Below are 23635 nucleotides of genomic sequence, written 5' to 3' on the forward strand. Positions count from 1 at the left end.
TTCCAGTTTTCTCTACCTGTTCAGTGATAGCTTGGAAGCTATAGAGTCTGACCAGTCCTGAGCCGTACATCACAATCAGTATTCCATGAGATAAGGTAGCATCTGTAACGTTCCCGAAAATCTGAGGGGAAAGGTAGATATCACCTGAGAAAAGACCAGAAGGCCAATCCTCTGAGTGTTCACAGTGGTTTATGCATTTGCTTAATATTCAGGCTACCACTACAATACTGCTGCCTCACATCATAAGATAATTATAATTTAGAAACTTGAAATTAAGGTGTTATTAGGGATGAGTGGTAAGCCACTGGAGTCTCATACTGAAGCACTAATGCTGTTGCAGTAGCTTTCATCTGCTTCATCCATTTGCTTCAGTTTTGTCAATATCTTTTAATGACAAATTGTATTCCTCATGGATATAGCTTTACATGAATCCATCTAATTCTAAATAAATATTTACTCTACCATGCATAGCCTGCCAGGGACCTGTTCTTTATGCTAAAATGTTATTTATAGACTTAATTTTTTAGCTAACTAGAGGGGGAGAGATTGGATCTAAAAAGTAATTCTAATAAGAAACAGCCAGCTCCAGATCTTTATCATTACTTGTTCTTTAAGTCTTCGGTAGTGTTTAATTATTTAGTCATGTAAAAACCAAACAAGTTAAAGACTAACCACCGACTGAGCCATTAGTCTAGCTAATTCAAGTAAGACTTTGGATCATTGCTCCCTTTCTGTTTCTGGGCAGTGCACTTGGTCAGGATTCTCCATAGAAGTTCTGATGAAGAACTTGATCCTATGCCTATTTTAATATTTAACAGAAGCCAACAGAGACAAATATTTACAGCAATAAAAGAATAGAGATTAAGTGAAAATGGGTTTCTATTTCTACTCAAGACAAGTTACTTAGTAAAGATTTACTATCCCAATAAATAGCTTAAAGTACATTCCAAGTCTGGACCCTGGGTAGCCTGATCATGCATGGTAAGTGAAAGATATACTTCAATTCCAAGTAAGCATATTGAAACCATATTCCTCAAATGATAATCTTAGACATATGAGAAAAAATGGAAACAATTTATGACTTTATTACGTGTTTATTCCTGCTGTAGACTGTAATTAGAATAGACAATTACTTAATCTACAAGCACAAGGAGGACAATTATGTTCATGAGTTATGTGTTTTGGTTATCTCTTAGAAGGTAAATTATAGTTTGCTTTGATCTTGACTAGCTCATGACTTTTTTTTCACTGACCCTGGGTCCCCACTATGTTTGTGTAATACAAACATAGTTTCAATTATTGAGTACTATAATAAAATAGCCACTCTATCTTAAAATTTGGTTTGTAATTTGAGTCAAATTTAGTTTAAAATTCCAGTTCCTCCCTTTATTGCCTGCTTAACTTCCTACTTGAATACATTATGTTATAATGTGATAAAATGCTCAAAGTGCCTGATACAAAACAATTAATAAAAAACTATTATTCTTCAGCCTTTATGCAATTTAGTATATTATGCTTATATAATATAAACTTTAAAAAATACATTCATCTTGTTTGCTAAAGAATACTAGTGGACCTTCAAGGCTATTGATTCTTTTACTCAAAAGGAATTTGTCCTTCTTTCCTCCCATATAACCACCCACAAACCAATAAGAATGGCAATAACAATTAAACATAAAACGTAATGAGTTGGAAATGTACATATTTAATTATAAGACTTGTTTATATATCATAGGTTTTAGATCTATTGTATACTTTGCAATTAAAATGAGGCTTTTTTGTTGCAGCTTTTCACCTTTATTTAATGATAATTTTAACAAACTTGGGAATAGTCCTCTGGAAAAATACCTTATTCATTTCTTAATTTTATAAAATAGTGGTTTGTTAATGACCACTATTCAACACTATCCACATGAGAGACATAAAAGCATGCAGAAAGATGAAGGAATAATTAGGCTCTCTTCCCATGTTAAATGTTCTCATATATTTTGAAATAAAATAAACTAGGTCAGCAAGCTTTTTATAGTCAGGGGAACATTTCTAATCACACCTAATAAACAAATAATTAAATCAGAAATGAGTGCTTACCTTTTTGTTGATCTCCAGAATCCCTATGAGTGAAAAAGGTAGAACATGGAACACTGCAAGGTACAGCAAGACAGGCTGTGGAAGGCCTGCCTAAAAGGAAAGACTAAAATTACAGGCAGCTCTCAAGGGTATTTCAGAAACACTGTTTCCTGAGCTGAAAACATCCACCCGTCTTCGCATGCAGTTATAGATGTTTTCATGAATCAAAAACATCCATCTATCTACACTAGAGCTAAACAGATTCATACATGTTCAAAATATGTCCATGAAAATGTTCACCCTTCAATAACACATATGCACTTACACACAAAACTTATAAAAGTAAATATAAAACTAAACATTTCTTAGCAACAAAATATATTTTATATTCTATACAAAAACATTTTATATATTGTAAAACAAAACACATATATTGTATAATATATCCCTATATTATATTATAAATTATATGTTTATGTTAATATAAAATAAATTAATACATTATATTTTAATGTAATATTAATAATTAATATTGTAAATTGGAATTCCAACAATAAAGAGCCTAATTGAAAGACACATGGTTATATCATTTAAAAGCAGTGTTACTCTGACATATTTACCGTATATGAAATGAGAAAAGAGTATCGACAATAAAAGCTTGAGTGATTTCTCTGCTTGAAGAGGATGGCTTCCTTACTTTGAAGAAAAAGATCCAGTCAATTTCTTTCTACTATGGAATGTAATTAAACAGTCTGTACTAGCCCAGAGTGGTTTAAAGGGAATTTCTGAAATTTGTGGTAAACAACTTTTATAGCATGCTTCAGAAAACAAAGATCATTAGTTCTTTTATGACAAATCAGCAGACAAATTCCTATGGAAAAAGCAAATTCTTCATTGACCCTACCTGCCGGGTCAATGCTGAGCCTTTGTTCTGTGCTGATTTGACTGCGATGACTTCTTGAGGAGTGTCCCAGCTCAAGTATCTTTTAAAAGAATGAAGCAAAGTTTATTCATTTGGGGATGGAGGGAGGCTTCCTTATACTTAAATCAAAATATAATATATATTTTGTCAAATTTTTAAAAAATATGTTTTATTGATTTTTATTTTATTTTTTTAAAATATATTTTTATTGATTTCAGAGAGGAAGGGAAAGGGAGAGAGAGATAGAAATGAGAGAGAGATAGAAACATCAATGATGAGAGAGAGTCATTGATCGGCTGCCTCCTGTACACCCCACACTAGGGATCAAGCCTGCAAACTGAGCATGTGCCCTGACAGGGAATCGAACCATGACCTCCTGATTCATAGGTTGATTGATGGTCAACCACTGAGCCATGCTGTCTGGACTGTTTGTATTCATTTTCAGAAAGAGAGGAAGGGAATGGGATAGAGAGAGAGAAACATCAATGAGAGAAACATCATCGATCAGCTGCCTCCTGCACTACGCCCTTCCCACCCCCCTTATTGGGGATTGAGCCTGCAACCCAGGCATGTGCCCTGACTGGGAATCAAACTGGTGACCGCTTGGTTCATGGGTTGACCCACTGATCCACACCAGCCAGTCATATGTCAAGTTTTTTAATTACTTAAATTATAAAAGCAAAGCAATTTATTTAAAAAACAAATAAATAGCTAAAAGAATTCCGTCCCAATCTTTATATAAAAATATTCTTATAAAAATATATAACTTTAATCCTTCTGAGTTTTGGTGAAAATTGTTTGAGCTAACAGTATTCAAAACTTAGAAAACAAAATAACAATTTTATATAAAGTATAAAAAATATTACTTTCACATTTTGAATGCACATACTTCAAAAATTTACATCTAATTTATAAAACTAGTTGTTAAAATAACAGTTCTTAGATTGTACTAGGTGGGTAATTTAACTGAAACAGACTAGCCTTCAGGAAAATCTACCATAAAGTGCATCTTACATATAGAATATTATTTGTAGACTAGAGACCCGTTGCATGAAACTTTTGCAAGGGGCTCAGCCCTTGCAGCAGCACTGGCTTCCTCCAGAAGGTCATCCGGAAGGATGTCCAGTCTAATTTGTATATTACGCTTTTAATATTATAGATGGAAAACACAAGACTTTTTAAAAGTTTATCTGCCAACTACTACAGGTTAGCTACTGATAAGAATACAAAAAAAATTATAAAGAGTTTCTATCCTCAGAACTTCAAATTTAGTCATGAGGAGAGAAAAAAAGAATAGATATATAAATTGAGATCCAGGTATGCAATGGAAAACTAAAACACACACACGTGTGTGCACGCACACACACACACACACACACACACACACACACACACACACACACACAAAACTTGCTTTGAATTTCCTGGGCCACAAGTCTCAAATTTTTATAATAAAATCTTGAATAATAAAGTCACAAATAATACCTGAATTTGCAATACGAAGCAAGATATATTTTCTCAAGGATTCTTCCCGTACTTGCTGATATACGAAGTAGCCAGTTATGGGCTGTCAGTGCTATGAGTGAGGATTTATAATCTGATGGATTGGGCAGCATTTCCCCCTAAAAAAATGAGAAAAATGAGATGGAAAAGTAAAACTACTTGGCCATGAACAATCTGCAGTACTCAATGCCCAAGAAAATAGCTAAGCACTAAAGAAATAGTCAAATAAGTATATCAAAGAAATAATAGTAAATGCTCAAATACCCAAATAAAGAATTAAGACAAGGAAAAATAAGGTTGTGGGTAATTGTTTTATTTTTTGTGTTTTGTGTTTTTTTTTAATCAAATTTACTGGGGTGACATTGGCTAATAAAATTACATAGGTTTCAGGAATACAATTTGTGGGTAATTATTTTCATCATTAACTTATTAAGTGAGTCTATTCATATAAGCACTAAAACAGTACATGAAATAATGTATTATTATTATTTATCATTAAGTATTCAACAAATGTTAACCAATCATCACAATAGTTGGAGTATTACTAATACTGCTGCTGTGCTAAGGATGATAACAACAGTAACAAGTTCTTAAGGCCATGTAGAATAGCATAGCAATTAAGAGTCATCATTAGAATAGACATTTCTAAGACTTGTTTTCCTTTTGACAGAAGTCAAAATGGCAAAAGGGCAAATTATCCCATTATTCACTGTGGCTCCACTCTAACTCAGGATGAAAAGCTATAATCCAGAATTAAGGCATTCCAATGGGAACAGAAGATGGACCTGGTTTAAAGATAACCTACGTCACCAAGGAATTACACCCCAAAAAGGAAGAGGTTAGCTGCCTGGTGCACCTGCCACTGCAGAGCTACCACCAGGTGGAAGTCTAAGACAGGAAGACAAAGAAAGCAAAGGGTTCTATTTGATTTGTGGAATAAAAAGGAAGTTCTAAGAGAGTTAAAAATAGGGAAGTTAAAATTAATCTAGTATTTGCTTAGGCAGTAAGGGAACAGAAAAAAATGAAGGCATAGTTATTTTATACATGCTCACAAAAATTTGTCTTCCCTTTCAAATGTTAGAAAAAGAAATAAGAGGTACTTTTAAAATTAATTTTTTTATTATATGGTGTGTTATATAAGCATCATCTCATGGAGACTTTTAAGTTTTTAAAAATGTAGTATTTATACCTTGCCTATTTAAAAAAATATGAAGGAGCATATATAATAGCTTGGAGCTATTTTCCTAAACCAAAAGTTATATTCCACACATTGTCTCAGAAAAGAATGGTGCTAATTTAAATATAGTTTCGCATCAGTATATTAAAAACAATGCAATATGTTTCTTAATTTTTCTTAATGGAAAATCTTCACTTCAAATGAGAACAAAATGTTTAACAAGAAGTGATGCTAGGAATTAAGTTACCTGAAACTCTATTTTTATAGGACTGCTCTAAATTTTTAGGTGCTTTGTACTAGTGTCTTCGAAACTTCTCAATTAAGAAATTTGTCCTCATCCTCCCTGCAGCAATGAAAATGGATGCAAAAGGCTTTCTATGTTGGGGCACAACAGTTTAGGTTTCAATAAGGAGTTGGGGAAGAAAACATAGATTTAAAGTGTTCTGATTTTTAAAATGGAGCCTTCTGTGAACAGAAAAAAACGTGTCAAGGAAAAAAGAAAGCAGTAGCTACAGAAATCTACAATTCTATGTAAAAATAGTGTATTGTTTTGTTTTTTAAATAATTTTAATGGTAAATTCAAAGTAGAGCCTTCTTATCCTTTAAACATTATTTTTTGGTCACATATTGTGAGTTTTATTTTTCCTAAACAACCAACCAGATTCAAAGACCTGATTAATTTGTTGTAGTGTTTCCTAAGTGTATTTCTTATTACACTGATCCCATGGAAGACTATTATTTAGAAATATACCTGGCCTTAGCCGGTTTGGCTCAGTGGATAGAGCATTGGCCTGTGGACTGAAGGGTCCAGGGTTCAATTCCACTCAAGGGCACATACCTCGGTTGCAAGCTCCTCCCCGGCCCAGGCCTGGTCGGGGTGCATGCAGGAGGCAACAAATCAATGTGTTTCTCTCACATCCATATTTCTCTCTGTCTTTCCCTCTCTCTTCCTCTCTGCCTAAAAATCAATGGAAAAATATCCTCAGGTGAGGATTAACAAAAAGAAATATACCTAAAAAAAAGTTCTATGATCAAGAGTTTGGAAAAATAGCTTGATAATCACTATGCACATTAGTATTAATATAAGTATTATTACTATTAAAGGCTCTGAGAAGTAATTCTATAAATTTGTTTAACCTTTTAAACTCAGAATACCCCAAGCTTGTCTACAACTCATTTCCTCCAAACTCCTTTAGCAACTATAAGATATTAACATCTAATGAAAATAGTATTTTGAAAAATACACATTAGGGCAATGCTGGTCTAATGGAATAAGCTTATATTATTATTAGAGGCCCAGTGCAAGAATTCATGCATGGGTAGGGTCCTGCTGGCCCGCCCCAATGGGAGTGTGTGTGTGGGGCGATTGGGGGCAGGGCTTGCCGGGGGGAGGGGTTGTGGGCAGTTGGCCAATTGGTAGTGGGGCTGGCCAGGGGGCGGGGACACGAGAGGTTGGCAGGCCACCCCCGCTCCCGATAGCGGTAGGGGGGCCGATCAGGGGCGGGGTCAGCCAGGGAGGGGGCGGGAGGGGGGAGAGGCCACAGCAGATGGCCAGCCAGCCGCTCCCCCTGGTCGAACTCCCAGTCAAGGAAACAATTTGCATATTAGCCTTTTATTATATAGAATTATTATTATTGATTTTAGAGCAAGAGAGGGAGAGATAGAGAAATATTGATTTGTTGTCAACTTACTTATGCATTCATTGGTTTATTCTTGTATATGCTCTGACCCAGGATTGAAACCTCAACCTTGGTGTATCAGAACGACGCTCTAACCAACTGAGCTACTCGGCCAGGGCCTCATTGTTTTTTATTTTTATCTTATGATTTTCCTAACAAGATTCCTGGAGGAAACTCATAAGAATCCCCTTTCAAACAGTTATGTAACATAACTATTACCCATAACATGTAACATAACCTGTAACAAAATATTTTTTCAGTATTGTAAGTAGAATGATTTCTTAAACACTAAAAATAACCATAAACCAATTTTTATTTCTTATGGAACTTTTAATGAGGTTATATATTTTTTTTAATTTTCAAGATTTACAAATGGTATCAAATTTAAAAAGTATATTTTGAATATTATTTCATGAGGAAAAATAATAATCAAAAGATAAGTTCTCTTAATTCCTTTGAAGATTCAGGAATCTCTATAATATTTAAGTTTTACTCCCTTGTACAATATATTAATAATAATCAGTTCTAGGCTAAAATTGCTTTAAAAACAAATGCCTAAAGACAAATCTTACCACTGGGCATTCCCATAATAAAGCATCCTCTATTTTTTCTGATTTGGAGCATCTTGGCATTTCATAAAGTTTTCTTGGCTCTGATGCAACACTGGGAAAAAAGAAAAATAAATGATTTATGATAACTCATCTTAATAACTGAGACAGGAAGTTACGCCAGAGAGAGGTGGAAAAATGGCGGCGGAATAGACAGATGTGTCCCGAGCCTTGTCCTGGAGCAGATAGAAAGAACAGCTGAGGGTCGCATGGGGAGTGTCTGTTGGTGAGTTAAGGGACAGCTATACTTCAGGAAAAGGTGGGGGACTGCTGGACGGGGGTTCCCTGACCGGGCAGCCCTCACTGCTGCTGGGTTCCCTCCTGGAGCCACCGGCTTGGATGCGGAGACCGTGCCATCTTGAAAGGGAAAGTGGATGTTATCTGAAACCTGAAAATCTACAACTGCGGCACCCACCGAACAGCTGCAAACCCCAGGGCACCAGTCCCCAGTTGGCGCAAACATGCGGATTCAGAGGAGCTCTACACTCCACCACAGAAAGGTCAGATTTCGCCTGGGATAAGGTGAGGTCTCTGGTCCTGGCAGGACAGAGAAACGCACGCACTGCGGGAGCTGGAGGACCGGGGGAAGTCTGCACCTAGAAAAATCCGTGGCTGTTGGGGCTGGCGTGATCCGTGAATGTAGAAGGGGGTCATCAGAGCTACTAACAGAGGGGATCTCTAAAAAGCAGCCCATTTTGATCTGATGCAGAAGGACTGCCTAAAAATTTTGGGAGTGTGGCGGCTGCTTAGACACAAGGGGGAAAAGGGCATTGCGCAGGCTTGTGCACAGACCCGGAGTTCGCACACTTGCGCTTTCTCCTCTTTGAATCCTTGCTTCTGATTACTGAGCCCAATACATAGGATCTCCCAGTTGGGGACACCCTAGGGGGAAAGTTGTTTTTCTGGAACCTGGGGATCAGAGCGGGGAGTGACTGTTAGAGAACCAGCTCTTGGGCAGCCCACTCCCACAAAACGGTATTGAGTGCCACAGGGAAAACAGGATCTAAGCACAGGGTAGAGAGGACCTACAGACACGGAGGTCAACCCAGAAACACTGCCACCCAGGGGCTGAATCACAAATTGACTCTTGTGTAATCACAAATTAAGGAATACAAGAAAGTAAGACACACTGCCTGCTTAAAAATCAGAACTGGCTTACAACACTGAGGAGCAGTGGAATGCAGGGAACTGCAATACTGTCCTGACTGGGAAACAGGCGTGCCAAACAGAACAGTAGAGGAAGTGAATGACCTTCACTACTGCACATTTTATTTTTACTTTTTTATTTTTATTATTTTTTTTCTTTTTCATCTTTTACTTAAGAAACTAATTTTTTTCTTTTTTCCTCACTTGATTTTACCTTTTTAATTATTACATTTTTATTTTCAATCAGTATTATTACTACTACTACTATTTTACCTTCTTTTAAAAAAAGTGTCATTTTATTTTCTCTTTGACTTTGAGATTAGTGTTCTACATTCTATTTTCATCTTTCCTTTAGCATCATTCTACTCTATCTCAACTCCACCTTTATGCCATCACTCTCTTCCTAACTTTTGCCCTTTTATTGTCCTGTTTCTCTTACCCTTTTCCTGCTTTAGATTTTCCCTATTCTTTCTTTTTACCCCCGGTTAAAATTTCACCCTACTTATATATCTAATTTCCAATCCCCTGCTCTGAGTTCATACACACCTCTCTCTTCTCTGTCTTTACTATCCAAAAAATTGTTTTTCTCTCTGTCCTTTTGTTGTTGTTTGCTTGAATGTTGATTATATCAATTTTTTATGCTTGTTTGTGAGGTTGTTTTGCTTATTCTTTTTTTTGTTTTGTTTTTTTGTTTGCTTTGTTTTTTTGCATCTGTTTTTCCTTGCCTTGCTTGATATTAATTGTTGGGTGTAGTTTGTATTCATCTCCAGGTACTTGTTGCTGGCATTTGCTGGGATTAGTGGCTGTTCTATTGGAGTTTTCTCCCCATATATATAGTTTGTTCCCCTTTTCTTTCTTATTCTCTTTCTTTTCTCTCTTACTTTTTTTTTCCTTTTCCCAATTTCATTTTGGCACTCCTTTCTTTTTTTCTCTCTCTCTCTTCTTCTTTCTCTCCTACCCCCTAATTTGCCTTTCTCTGGTGGTCACCTTTATTTGGGGTTATGAATATCGTGAATACATTTCTGTTCAGTGCTTTGTGTGTTGTACCTGGTTGTATTGTATTTTGTGCCTTTAAATCAACGCAGGAGAGAGAGAACTACATAACCAGACACCCAGAGAAGAGAGACCATGGGGAGACAAAGAAACAACTCGCATACGAAAGAAAAGCAGGCATCACCAGAAAAGGAAATAAACAAAATGGAGGCAAGCAACCTGCCAGAGAAAGAATTCAGAGAAATGGTCATAAGGTGGCTGAAAAGAATGGAAGACAAATTCAACAATATGAGTAAGAACCAAGAGGAAATGAAGAAGAACCAAGAAGAAATGAAAAATGACATCGCTGCTGTAAAGAACTCAATAGAAAGCATCAAGAGTAGACTAGAAGAAGCAGAGGACAGCATCAGTGAGCTAGAAGACAAGGTAGGAAAAAATACCCAAGTAGAGCAGCTTCTAGAAAAAAAAATTAAAAAGCAGGAGGAGAGCCTAAGGGAACTTTGGGACAACCAAACCACAACAACATCCACATAATAGGGGTCCAGAAGGAGAGGAAACAGCAAGGAATAGAAAACCTGTTTGAAGAAATAATGACAGAAAACTTCCCTGATATAGGGAAGAAAAAACCCACACAAATCCAAGAAGCTCACAGAGTCCCAAGCAAAATGAACCCCAAAAGACTGACGCCAAGGCACATTATAATTAAATTTGCAAACACCAATGACAAAGTAAGAATATTAAAAGCGGCCAGAGAGAGACAGAAAGTTACCTACAAAGGAACCGCCATCAGACTAGTGACTGATTTCTCAACAGAAACACATCAGGCCAGAAGGAAATGGAATGAAATATACAAAGTCATGCAAAGGAAGGGTCTGAATCCAACAATACTGTACCCAGCAAAGATATCAATCAAAATTGAAGGTGAAATCAGGAGCTTCACAGACAAAAAAGGACTAAGGCAATTTATTACCACCAAACCAGCAATGCAAGAAATGCTAAAGGGTCTGCTGTAAAAAAAAAGAAATAGGAAGCGAAGCAGGAACACAGGCATAAAAAATAAAAATGGTGACAAAGAAGTTCCTATCAACAATAACTTTCAATGTAAATGGATTAAATGCCCCAATCAAAAGACATAGGGTAACGGATTGGAAAAGAAAACAAGACCCATATATCTGCTGTCTACAAGAAACTCACCTCAGAAAAAAGGACGCACACAGACTGAGGGTGAAGGGATGGAATAAGGTTTTTCAGGCGAATGGAAATGAAAAAAAAAGCTGGGGTAGCAATACTTATATCTGACAAATTAGATCTCAAAGTGAAGGACATAACAAGAGATAAGGAAGGCCACTTCATAATACTAAAGGGAGCAATCCAACAAGAAGAAATAACTCTGGTAAACATATACGCACCCAAAACAGGAGCACCCAAATACATAAAAAAACTCCTGGAGGATATCAAAGGAGAGATTGACAGCAATACAATCATAGTAGGAGACTTTAATACCCCACTATCACCAATGGACAAATCCTCTAAACAAAAAATCAGCAAAGAAACATCAATCCTAAATGACTCACTAGACCAGATGGAATTAATTGACATCTTTAGAACATTTCACCCCAAAGCCACAGAATATACATTCTTCTCAAGTGCACATGGGTCATTTTCAAAGATAGACCATATGTTGGGTCATAGGCAAAGTCTCTTCAAATTCAAGAAGATAGAAAACATATCAAGCATCTTCTCAGATCACAGTGGCATAAAACTGGAAATCAACTACAATAAAAACAATCCAAAAAAAAAAATCAAACATATGGAGACTAAACAGCATGCTATTAAACAATGACTGGGTTACCAGAGAGATCAAGGAAGAAATAAAAAACATCATGGCAATAAATGACAATGAAAATCCAAAATCTATGGGACACAGCGAAAGCAGTCCTGAGAGGGAAGTTCATAGCTCTACAAGCCTACTGCAAAAAACAAGAAACAATGGAAATAAATTACCTAACCCTACAACTCAAAGAGTTAGAAAGAGAGCAACAAGAAAAGCCCAGTGTAAGCAGAAGGAAGGAAATAATAAAGATAAGAGCGGAGATAAACGACATTGAGACAAAAAAAACAATACAAAAGATCAACAAAACCAAGAGCTGGTTCTTTGAAAGGATAAACAAGGTTGATGAACCTCTAGCCAGGCTCACCAAGAAGCAAAGAGAGAGGACCCAAATAAACAAAATCAGAAATGAAAGAGGTGAAATAACAACAGACCCCACCAAAATACAAAGGATTGTTAAAAAATACTATGAACAACTCTATTCCAACAAACTGGACAACCTGGAGGAAATGGACATATTCCTAGAAAAATATAACCTTCCAAAACTCAATCAGGAAGAATCTAAACATCTCAATAGGCCAATAGCTATGGAAGAAATTGAAGCAGTCATCAAAAAGCTTCCAACAAACAAAAGCCCAGGGCCAGACGGCTTCACAGGGAAGTTTTACCAAACATTCAAGGAAGAACTAAAACCTATCCTCCTCAGACTATTCCAAAAAATTCAAGAGGAAGGAACACTTCCAAGCTCCTTCTATGAAGCCAGCATCACCCTAATACCAAAACCAGATAAAGACAACACAATGAAAGAAAATTATAGGCCAATATCCCTCATGAACATAGATGCCAAAATCCTCAACAAAATTCTAGCAAATTGGATCCAGCAGTACATCAGAAAGATCATACACCATGACCAAGTAGGATTTATCCCAGGAATACAAGGATGGTACAATATCTGCAAATCAATAAACATGATACATCACATAAACAAATTGAGAGATAAAAACCACATAGTCATATCAATTGATGCAGAAAAAGCATTTGACAAAATCCATCACCCTTTCTTGATAAAAACTCTCAACAAGGTGGGAATAGAAGGATCATATAATAAAAGCTATATATGATAAACCCACAGCTAACATCATACTCAATGGGCAAAAACTAAAACCATTTCCCCAAGACAGGGATGCCCACTCTCACCACTCCTGTTTGACATAGTACTGGAAGTATTAGCCATTGCAATTAGACAAGAAGAAGAAATAAAAGGCATCCAAATTGGAAAAGAAGTAAAGCTGTCCTTATTTGCAGATGACATGATATTGTACATAAAAAACCCAAAAGTCTTCATCAAAAAACTAATAGACTTAATAAATGAATTTGGCAATGTAGCAGATTACAAAATTAACGCCAAGAAATCTATGGCATTTCTATATACCAATAGTGAACTTAAGAAAGAGAGACTAAAAAAGCAATCCCATTTACCATCGCACCAAAAAAATTAAGATACCTAGGAATAAACTTAACTAAGGAGGTAAAAGACCTACATGCGGAAAACTACAGGACACTGAAAAAAGAGATAGAGGAAGACGTAAACAGATGGAAGAACATACCATGTTCATGGATTGGGAGAATGAACATCATCAAAATGTCCATACTACCCAAAGCAATCTATAGATTCAATGCACTCCCCATTAAAATACCAATGGCATATTTCACAGACCTAGAAAGAACTCTCCAAAAATTCATCTGGAATAAAAAAAGACCCTGAATAGCCACAGCAATCCTGAGAAAGAAGAACAAAGTAGTTGGGATCTCAATACCAGATTTCAAACTGTATTTCAAAGCCACTGTTCTCAAAACTGCCTGGTACTGGCACAAGAACAGACATATAGATCAATGGAATAGAATAGAGAACCCAGAAATTGACCCAAATCACTACGCTCAATTAATATTTGACAAAGGAGGCATGACCATACAATGGAGTCAAGACAGTCTCTTCAATAAATGGTGTTGGGAAAATTGGACAGATACATGCAAAAATATGAAACTAGACCACCAACTTACACCATACACAAAAATACACTCAAAATGGATCAAGGACTTAAATATATGATGAGAAACCATAAAAATACTAGAGGAATCCACAGCCAGAAAAATCTCTGACATATGCCGAAGGAACTTCTTCACTGATACTGCTCCTAGGGCAATGGAAGCCAAAGAGAAAATAAACAAATGGGACTACATCAAAATAAAAAGCTTTTGCACCGCAAAGGAAACCATCAATAAAACAACAAGAAAGCCCACTGCATGGGAGAACATATTTGCCAATGATATCAACGATAAGGGTTTAATCTCCAACATTTACAGGGAACTCATGCAACTCAACAAAAAGAAGATAAACAACCCAATCAAAAAATGGGCAACTGATCTAAATAGACACTTTTCGAAAGAAGACAGAAGGAAGGCCAAGAGACATATGAAAACATGCTCAAAGTCACTAATCATCAGAGAGATGCAAATCAAAACAACAATGCAGTACCATCTCACACCTGTCAGATTGGCTATTATCAACAAATCAACAAATGACAAGTGCTGGAGAGGATGTGGAGAAAAAGGAACCCTCGTGCACTGCTGGTGGGAATGCAGACTGGTGCAGCCACTGTGGAGAACATATGGAGTTTCCTCAAAAAACTAAAAATGGAACTCCCATTTGACCCAGTAATCCCACTTCTAGAAATATATCCCAAGAAACTAGAAACACGAATCAGAAAGGATATATGCACCCCAATGTTCACAGCAGCACAATTCACCATAGCTAAGAATTGGAAACAGCCTAAGTGCCCATCAGCAGATGAGTGGATTAAAAAACTGTGGTACAGCTACACAATGGAATACTACGCTGCGGTAAAAAAGGAGTTCCTACCATTTGCAACAACATGGATGGAGATGGAGAGCATTATGCTAAGTGAAATAAGCCAGGCAGAGAAAGATAAGTATCACATGATCTCACTCATTTGTGGAATATAATGAACGGCATAAAATGATGAACAAGAACAAATCCAGAGACTGAGAAACGTCAAACAGCACGTCATACCACAGGGAAGGTAGGGGAGGGTGGGGGTAAGGGAGAGAGATCAACCAAGGGACTTGTGTGCATGCATATGAGCCTAATCAATGGACACAGACAACAAGGGGTTGGGACATAAGTGGGGGGTGGGGGGTTATGGGGGAATAATTTGTGTTTTTGCCTCCCTGACAAAGTTTATATAAGGTTACAAAAAGAAACTGACAGCCAGTTTGAAATTTAATTGCCATGGCCTAGAGCATAGAATATCCTTACATGATATTATTCTACAATGTCATTAAAATTTTAGATATTTTACAACAGCATATTGTACAATTATCCCAAACAAACTTACAAACTAATTCTTGGAATGTTTGGCAGCAATTTAAAAAAAAAAAAAAGCACATGAAAGGATATAATCCCTTTCAGAAGAAATAAAGGCGCTGGGAAGGCACTTGAGCATTCTATATTGGCCCCTCTTGCCTTTTGTGCCAAGAGGGACCCTCTTCTCACAATCCAATTGCCCTCAGCTGTTGCCTGATCTTTCTGTTCATGCTGAGCTTGAAGCCTCGTGGTGGCTGGTACCATGGATCTGTCTCTTGCCCAATCATGTGAGCTGGGCCCTCCCTGGAGAAGAAACCTGAGTTCCCCGAGATATGTGATCAGTGCTGAGGCCCCGCCAGCAGGCCAGGGGATCCCAAGTCAGGTGCTGGGTGTGGAGGCCACGGGGGCATAGGCTACCAAGGAGACAGTACTGAACCTCACATCACCCTGCTTGGCCCCGGAGGATGACTGGTTAGCCAGAGACGGGTAAGATTCCTCAGGGAAGGAACAACCTAAGACAGGCAAAGTCGCAGAGGGGCCATCAGGAGAGAACTTGGGGATCAACAGAGGTGGGGCACAGACCCTCACCTCCCCAACCTTGCAGGGGCCTGAAACCTCACCCCGTCTGAGGGAGGTCTCCTGCCCCCATGGCTGCTTTGCTTCCCATGCCCAGCTCAGATCGGGACACAGGTGACAGACAGTGACTTGGCCCAGCTCGGATTGGGACCCAGGTAACAGACAGAGACTTGGCCGACAGCAGCTGCCCTATATCTAAATCCAGCCTAGCACCAGGAATGCTCAGGGCCTACTCAAAAATGCAAATAATCCTTTCCACTAATATTTACAGGGTAAATTAAGATTGTTGGTAGAGTATTAAATTTGACAGTAAAATAATAATCAAGTTTTCAGATTAATTTAAATAGGCTAATTGAAATAAGTGAATATTCAAGAAAATTTAATTGTACTGGACAAAAAGCTGTTCCTAATGTAGTAACTAAAATTTCTATTGGTAGTTCATCTCATGGTAAAATTCCTAAACATGCAATGAAACTAAAGCAGTCATATTTTTGTGCAAAAAATTAAAATTTAAAGTTATCAAGACTGCATTATAAAAGTTACAAAAGCCTCCATTAATCAAAAAAGGGGGGATAGAAGGGTAATATCATGTAAGGAAAAATGTCCTATAAGTAAATTACATCTAGAAAACTTTTACTTTACAAAATTAGTTTTCATTTGTAATGCTAACAGCAAGACACCCATGAAAAACACAATAAGACACAGGAAAATCGTTTGGGCAAAAATAAAAAGGATCCCAAATCAATTATATAGAACAGATTCCTTTATTAACTTTTGGTCGAGAATATGTTTGTATATTTTCAGAAAACAACTCCAAGACCATGTGGATTCCTGCAACACAGAGGAATTGACAGGTCTGCTCCAACCACGAAGACAAGAGGAGAAACAGTCCAGAGATGGAAGATGCTGACGACGCCTTGCCACGCTAGCAGTCAGTAGCTGTGTGACGCAGCAGGTTGCCTAGGACCAAACCAGAGAGGGTTGGACCTGCATTGCCACCATGTGCCCACCATCCAGATATCATTGCTGACATGTACACTTAAGGAACTGTTTGACATTGAAACGGGGACTCAGAACTGTTGGACATGGAAATTGGGACTCAAACATTTTTTTGTTATTATATGTTTATTTCTAGTCTGCAGAGGCAAGATTTTTTAAAGGAATGAAATGGGGGAAAAAATAGATACAGAGGCAAAGAAGCATTAAACAGACTGTCAAACTACAGCGGGAAGGCAGAGGAGGTTGCGGTTGGGGGGTGTGTGTAGGAGATCAACCAAAGGACTTGTACGCATGCATATAAGCATAACCAATGGATAAAAAACACTGCGGGGGGGGGGGGCAGGTAAAGGCATGTACTGGGGGGAAGGGGAGGCTGGGGGAAAGGTCAATGGGGGAAAAAAAAGGAGACATATGTACTACTATTTGTAATACTTCAAACAATTTAAAAAAATAAAAAAAAATTAAAAAAATAAAATAAAAAAATAAAAAAAATAAAAAAATAAAACTCATAATACATATTCATAGAAAAAAATCTTTAAAAAATAATAAAATTTAAATAGATTTATACTGTAAAAATATCAAAAATAACCACTGTTAACATTTTGGTTCATTTCCCTTTACTTTTTCTTTACATACATTTACCTACCTGCAGGTTATTTTCCAAAATAGAATCATGAACATTTACTATGAATATCTTGGTTGAATTCTATGATGTTCATATTTGTTTCTCTAATTTTTTAATGAAAATTAATTAGATAAAGAGTCCAATTATTTTAGAATGAAAATTAGTGGATTAAAACAGGAAATACCCTTTAAGGTTTGTTTATTCCCAAAATGCCTTTCAGAAAGGTTGAATAAGTTTATACTTCTGCCAATACTAAACATTACATTTTTTAATGTAAAAAATAGTCTCTTGCTTTTAATTTATACTTCTGATTACTACTGAAATGTGCTCATAGATGTTTTCATTTTTTTAACTGATGAACTTTAAAATTAAACTACTATTTAGACACAATTTTGAGGGTAACAATTTTATTTACCTTCGATGTTTTCTCAAATCAAAGAGAATTTACCCTAGCTGGTTTGGCTCAGTGGTTAGAGTGTCAGCCCGCAGACTGAAGGGTCCGGGGTTTGATTCTGGTCAAGGGCTCGTACCTTGGTTGCAGGTTCAATCCCTAGTCCCAGGTGGGGGCACATGTGGGAGGCAACCAATCCATGTGTCTCTCTCACATAACGTTTCTCTCTGTCTCTACTCCTTCCTTCCACTGTCCCTCTAAAAATCAATGGGGGGGAAAATATATCCTTGGGTGAATATTAACAAAAAGAGAATTTCATAGGAATGAAAGCAACCTCATATTTGATTCTAACCTATGGGGAAAACACCCCTGAATGCCATACTAAAGAACTTCAATACTATTTACCAACAATGCCATTTCCACTGATTTTCTTTTTTAAAAAAATATATTTTTATTTATTTCAGAGAGGAAGGCAGAGGGAGAGAGAGATAGAAACATCAATGATGAGAGAGAACCATTGATTGGCTGCCTCCTGCACGCCCCACACTGGGGATCGAGCCTGCAACCTGGGCATGTGCCCTGACTGGGAACCGAACCATGACCTTCCTAGTTCATAGGTCAATGCTCAACCACTGAGCCACACCAGCCGGGCTCCCCTGATTTTCTTTAAAAATTAAAACAGATACCTCTAAATTGGGAAAGCTATTAAAAAAAAAGGCATTAAATGAAACCAAAGAATTACTGCTCATTTTGATAGGTCTGATGACATTATGATCACACAAGAAAATGTCCAGATTGCCACTTCCAGCATGATAACATGAGGAGCTCTGTGGGTGTGTGTGCTCCTCAGGAAAACTTGTAGAAATTATAAAAGGACAACTATTTTAAAGTCTCTGGAAATGGTCCTGGGGGCATACAGCAAAGGAAGAAATATTTAGTCAAGAAAACCTACTAGAAGTCAGTAATAATAGTGAGCTTGTGGTAACTGAACTAGGATGTGCTCCCTCCCCATTATTCTCAGTTCAGTAAGACAAAAACTCCACTCCACACTGATACAGCCAAGAGCACCGGGCTCCCACTACCCCAGCTCTGAGAGGGCTACCTTCCTGAGGGGCAGCATTTATTTCCTGCCCCAGCTGCTTGTTGCTGGGACTCAGCCCTGAATGAGTAAAGTCAAGAGGTGGGGTTCCCTTCTTCTGCCTAGCGCCTACTCATGGGTTAGAGGTTCTACCTTGGGCATGGCATGTCTAAGAACACTGGAGCCTAGATTTGTCTTATCCCATCTCATAAGGCGTGGTTCCACACGGAGAAAGTAAGAAGACCTGAGGCTAATGCCTACACCAACCTCAAGTGCTCAGCATGTAGAGTAGTCACTCAGAGAGAAGCGTTCCATTGACCCCACCCCACTCCCAGCAGCACCAGAGCCTTGACTCAAAGATTTTGCCTGGGGGAAGAAACAGTGATGAAGCAGATAGCTGCCCACCTGCAACAGTCTGGAGGAGTTCTAGCTTAAGCGCATTCTCAAGACCACTGAAAGTTGTGATGAAAGGCAAATGGGAAGAGATTGGTAGATTCACTGGCCATACAGGCTAAACTGTAAGCAGGCTACCTTGCCACAGAGAACCAGAAGATTGCTGGGAGGAGCTCTCCTGCGTCAGAACAAATTTAAAACACTACCTAAAAAATCATCCTAACTTCTAGTCTGGTCCAACATGTAAAGAGCTTAGAAGTCATCCCACCTGTCCTCACCACAAAAAAATGAACAAACTGAAAATCAACGACTCTTGTATCTATCAAACAATTGAGGTTGCAGGGCAAACTGCAGCTCCCAACACTGGAAAGAGAGATGGATACCAAGAATCACATCTTACCGAGAGCAAAACCCAGGAGCAAGCTGCTGGAGTCAGTACTGGGGAGAAAAAAACAAGGACCCTAGAAGAAATTTTAGCCTCTGACACCTACAGCTACAGCAAACAAAAAACACAGCCTAACTCAAACCTCACTCTAAAGTCCTATTTGCCACAATTCCTTTTACTTGATATATCAAATGCAACTTTCAACAAAAATTACAAGGCATACTAAAATGCAAAGTACAAAGTTTGAAGAGATCAGGTAAGTATCAGAACCAGACTCAGATATGGCGAAGATATGGAAATTTAGTTTGGGAACTTATTGGTAATTTAGAATTTGGAATTAGAGTGGGAACTTAAAATAACTATGATTAATATGCTAATAATGGAAAAAGTGGACAACATGCAAGAACAGATGGGTAATTAAGCAGAGATTAAAAAGAAAAGCCTAAGAAAAAATCAAAAGGAAATGCCAGAAATCAAAAGCAGCCTAACACAAATGAAGAATGTCTTGGGTGGCTCATCAGTAGATTAGACACAGCCAAGGAAAGAATCACTGAGCTTGAAGATATGTCAACAGAAACTTCCCAAACTAGAAAGTTGAGAGAGAGAGAGAGAGAGAGAGAGAGAGAGAGAGAGAAGAGAGAGAAGCAGAACTTCCCAAACTATAAAAAAAGAAAAAGAAAACAAAACAAAAAAACCCAGAGCACAGAATATCCAATAACTATGGGACAACTAGAAAAAAATGTAATGTACACATAATATACATTATGCCCGAAGGAGAAGAAAGAGAAAACAAAACAAACACTTGAAATAATAATGGCTGAGAAATTTGCAAAATTAATGTTAGATACAGAACCACAAATTCAGGAAGCTTACAGAACAACAAGAATAACAAATACCCAAAAAATCTATACCTAGGTATATCATATACTAACTGTAGAAAATAAAAAACAGGAGAACATCTTAAAAGAAGCTGGGGGAGGGGAGGAGATGGGGAGGGCACTTCACCTGTGATAAGAATTATATTGAACTTCTTTTTAAAAACCATGCAAGCAAGTAGGGAATGGAGTGAAATACTAGTACTTTAAGTGATAAAAGAAAGAAATCCACCAACCAAAAATTCTGTATCTCAAGAAATTATCCTTCAAAAATCGAGGAGAAATAAGAATTTCTCAGACAAACAAAAACTGAGGAAATGTGCTGCCAGCAAACCTTACAAGAAATTTTCAAAGAAGTTCTTCAGAGAGAAGAAAGATGATATGGGTTAGAAACTCAGACCTACATTGAGACAGGAAAAGTGTTAGAGAAGAAAGAAATGAAGATAAAACAAAATCCTTTATTCTTCTTATTCTTAATAACAGATAAAAACTTGTCAATAATAGATTATCACTTATGGAAAAGTGAAATGGATGACAGCAATATTATAAAAGGCAGTAGGGAAGAATTAGAAATACTCTATTATAAGGTTTCTGCACTACCTATAAGAGGTACAGTGTTACATGAAAGAAATTTAGATTAGTTGTAATGTATATTGCAAATGATAAGGCAACCACTAAAAATGTTTAAAAAGAAGTATAATTGATATGCTGAGTGAAGGAAAATGAATCACATACTAGTAAAATGCTCAATTAAAACCAGAGGAAACATCTTACCTAATAAAAGAGAAACATGCAAGTTAACCATCACTCTGCTACACCCAGAGCCAATCAGAGTGAGTATGCAAATTAACCCAACAAAGATGGAGGTTAATTTGCATATGCAGGGCAGAGCAGCCAGGAGGGGCGGGACTCCTGCTATGAGGGGAAGGGCGGTTAGGGGAGGGAGCTATAGGAGCGGTGCTCCGGACAGAAGCGAGGACTTGCTGGCTCCCACGCGGGCTGGGAGCCGGGACATGCCAGCTCCCAGGCGGCTGGGAGTGAAGTCAGGGGAAGCAAGGCCTATTCTTGCATGAATATCGTGCAACGGGCCTCTAGTAAAAATAATAAAAGACAAAAAAGGAATAAGGAACAAAGGCAAGGACTAGAAAATAGTTATTAATATATGGTTAAGTATTAAACCAACTGTATCTATAATCCCTGTAAATGTTAATGGTCTAAATACACCTACTGAAAGACAGAGGCTGTCAGAGTGGATTAAAAATAACAAGACCCAAATATATGTTGGCTACAAAAAAACCTAGTTTGAATGTAAAGACACAGATAAAATAAAAGTAAAGGGACAGGGAAAAATACATCATGCTGTGTAGCTATATTAATTTCAGACAAGGCAGACTTCAACAAGGAAAATTATTAGGGATAAAGACTGGCATTATATAATGGTAAAGCAGTTACTTTTCCAAGACATAAAAATCCTTAATATGTATCATCTAACAACAGAGTATCAAAATATGAGAGACAAAAACTGATAGGACAAAAGGAGAAACAGACAAATCCACTATTATAGTTGGACATTTCAATACAACCTCTGTCAGTAACTAACAAATCCAGCAAGCAGAAAGTCAGTAATAATATATTTGAACTGAACAGTACCATCAATCAACTGTATCTAATTGACATGTACAGAATACTTTAACCAACAACAGCAGAATACACATTCTTCTCAAGCTCACATGAAAAAATTCACCAAGATAGACACAATCTGGGCCATAAAATACATCTTCACAAATTTAAAAGACTAGAAAATGATACAAAGTATGCTCTCAGACCACAGTGGAATTAATTTAAAATCAGTAACAGAAAGATAGCTGGAAAATCCCCAAGTATTTGAACATTAAATATACTATTAACATGAGTAAAAGAAGAAATCTCAAGAGAAATTTTAAAATATTTTGAACAAAATTAAAACAAATACACAGAATATTGGCATTTGTGGATACACCAAAAACAATGCCTAGAGGGAAATATATAGCATTATGTGTGCAGAGAGGGGGCAAAAGTAGGTTTACAGTTGCTTGTTTGGAAAATAATACAATAATTAATAAATAATACAAATAAACACTGTTTCTCATACTCACAACTGTAAATGTACTTTTGCCCACTCCTGTATATATGAGAAAAGGAGAGGAGCTTCTGGGCTGGTGAACATGTGGACATTCAGGGAGCATGGAAGCTCCATGCCCCTTCCCACATACCTTGTCCTAGGCATCACTTCCATCTGGCTGTTCCTTTTATAATAAACTGGTAATCTACTAAGAAGCCAGTCACAAAAGAACACATGTGATTCAATTTATATGCAATAGGTGAATCTAAAAAAACAGAAAGTAGACTAGCATTTTCTTAGATCTGAGGGTGATGGAGGAATTGGAGTGATCGCTACAAAGTATACAGTTTCTTTTTGAGGTAATGAAAATGTTATAAAATTAACTGTAGTGAGGGTTGCCTATATGAACCACCAATGGTTCATCACATTCATATTCATTAAATATGAATTTCAGTGAACCAAAAATCATTGAACTGCATATTTTAACTTGGTAAATTGTATGGTATGTGAATTATATTTTAATAAAGCAATTTAAAAAAGAAAATGCCCATATATTTTAGAGAAGCAAACTTAATAGAGCATGATGTTTAGAATATGCTTTAAAATTCTTAGCAAAGAGATAAAGGGACAGGATGGGATAGATAAAGCAAATGTGGCAAAATCGTTAATAGCTTTTGAATCTAGGTAATGAGTACTATACTATTCTCTACTTGAGCAAATTTGAAAATTTCCTCTAAAACAAAAAGGCAAGTACTTCCACAACAAAACATAGACCATCTCCTTTAAAGCAACATCTAATTATTAGGTACCTGGCTCTCTTGACTCTGATATCTTTTAAGCAGAATAAAATATTACACAGTACTCTGAGAGTAATTTATCATTTTGCCTGCACTACAAAGTA

The 23635-nt window shown here is 37.1% G+C and overlaps 1 protein-coding gene across 4 annotated transcripts in view; it reads right to left on the reverse strand.

The window, feature by feature from the left end:
* The window catches only part of DCAF17 (DDB1 and CUL4 associated factor 17), a 39554-nt gene that overhangs the window by 14370 nt on the left and 1549 nt on the right, over positions 1 to 23635 (reverse strand). For 3 of the 4 annotated variants that reach the window (XM_080669074.1, XM_080669076.1, XM_080669077.1), the window contains exons 3-7: positions 7921 to 8011; positions 4475 to 4611; positions 2972 to 3050; positions 2089 to 2178; positions 17 to 121 (exon numbers count right to left, since the gene is read on the reverse strand). In XM_080669074.1, the coding sequence (XP_080525200.1) occupies positions 17 to 121; positions 2089 to 2178; positions 2972 to 3050; positions 4475 to 4611; positions 7921 to 8011 (502 nt within the window). Of the gene's footprint in view, positions 1 to 16; positions 122 to 2088; positions 2179 to 2971; positions 3051 to 4474; positions 4612 to 6507; positions 6628 to 7920; positions 8012 to 23635 lie in introns of those variants that run through there. The other variant, XM_080669075.1, reaches the window with a different exon arrangement.

Source organism: Plecotus auritus (genome assembly GCF_963455305.1).
Source record: "Plecotus auritus genome assembly, chromosome: 5".
In the NCBI taxonomy this organism is placed as follows: domain Eukaryota; kingdom Metazoa; phylum Chordata; class Mammalia; order Chiroptera; family Vespertilionidae; genus Plecotus; species Plecotus auritus.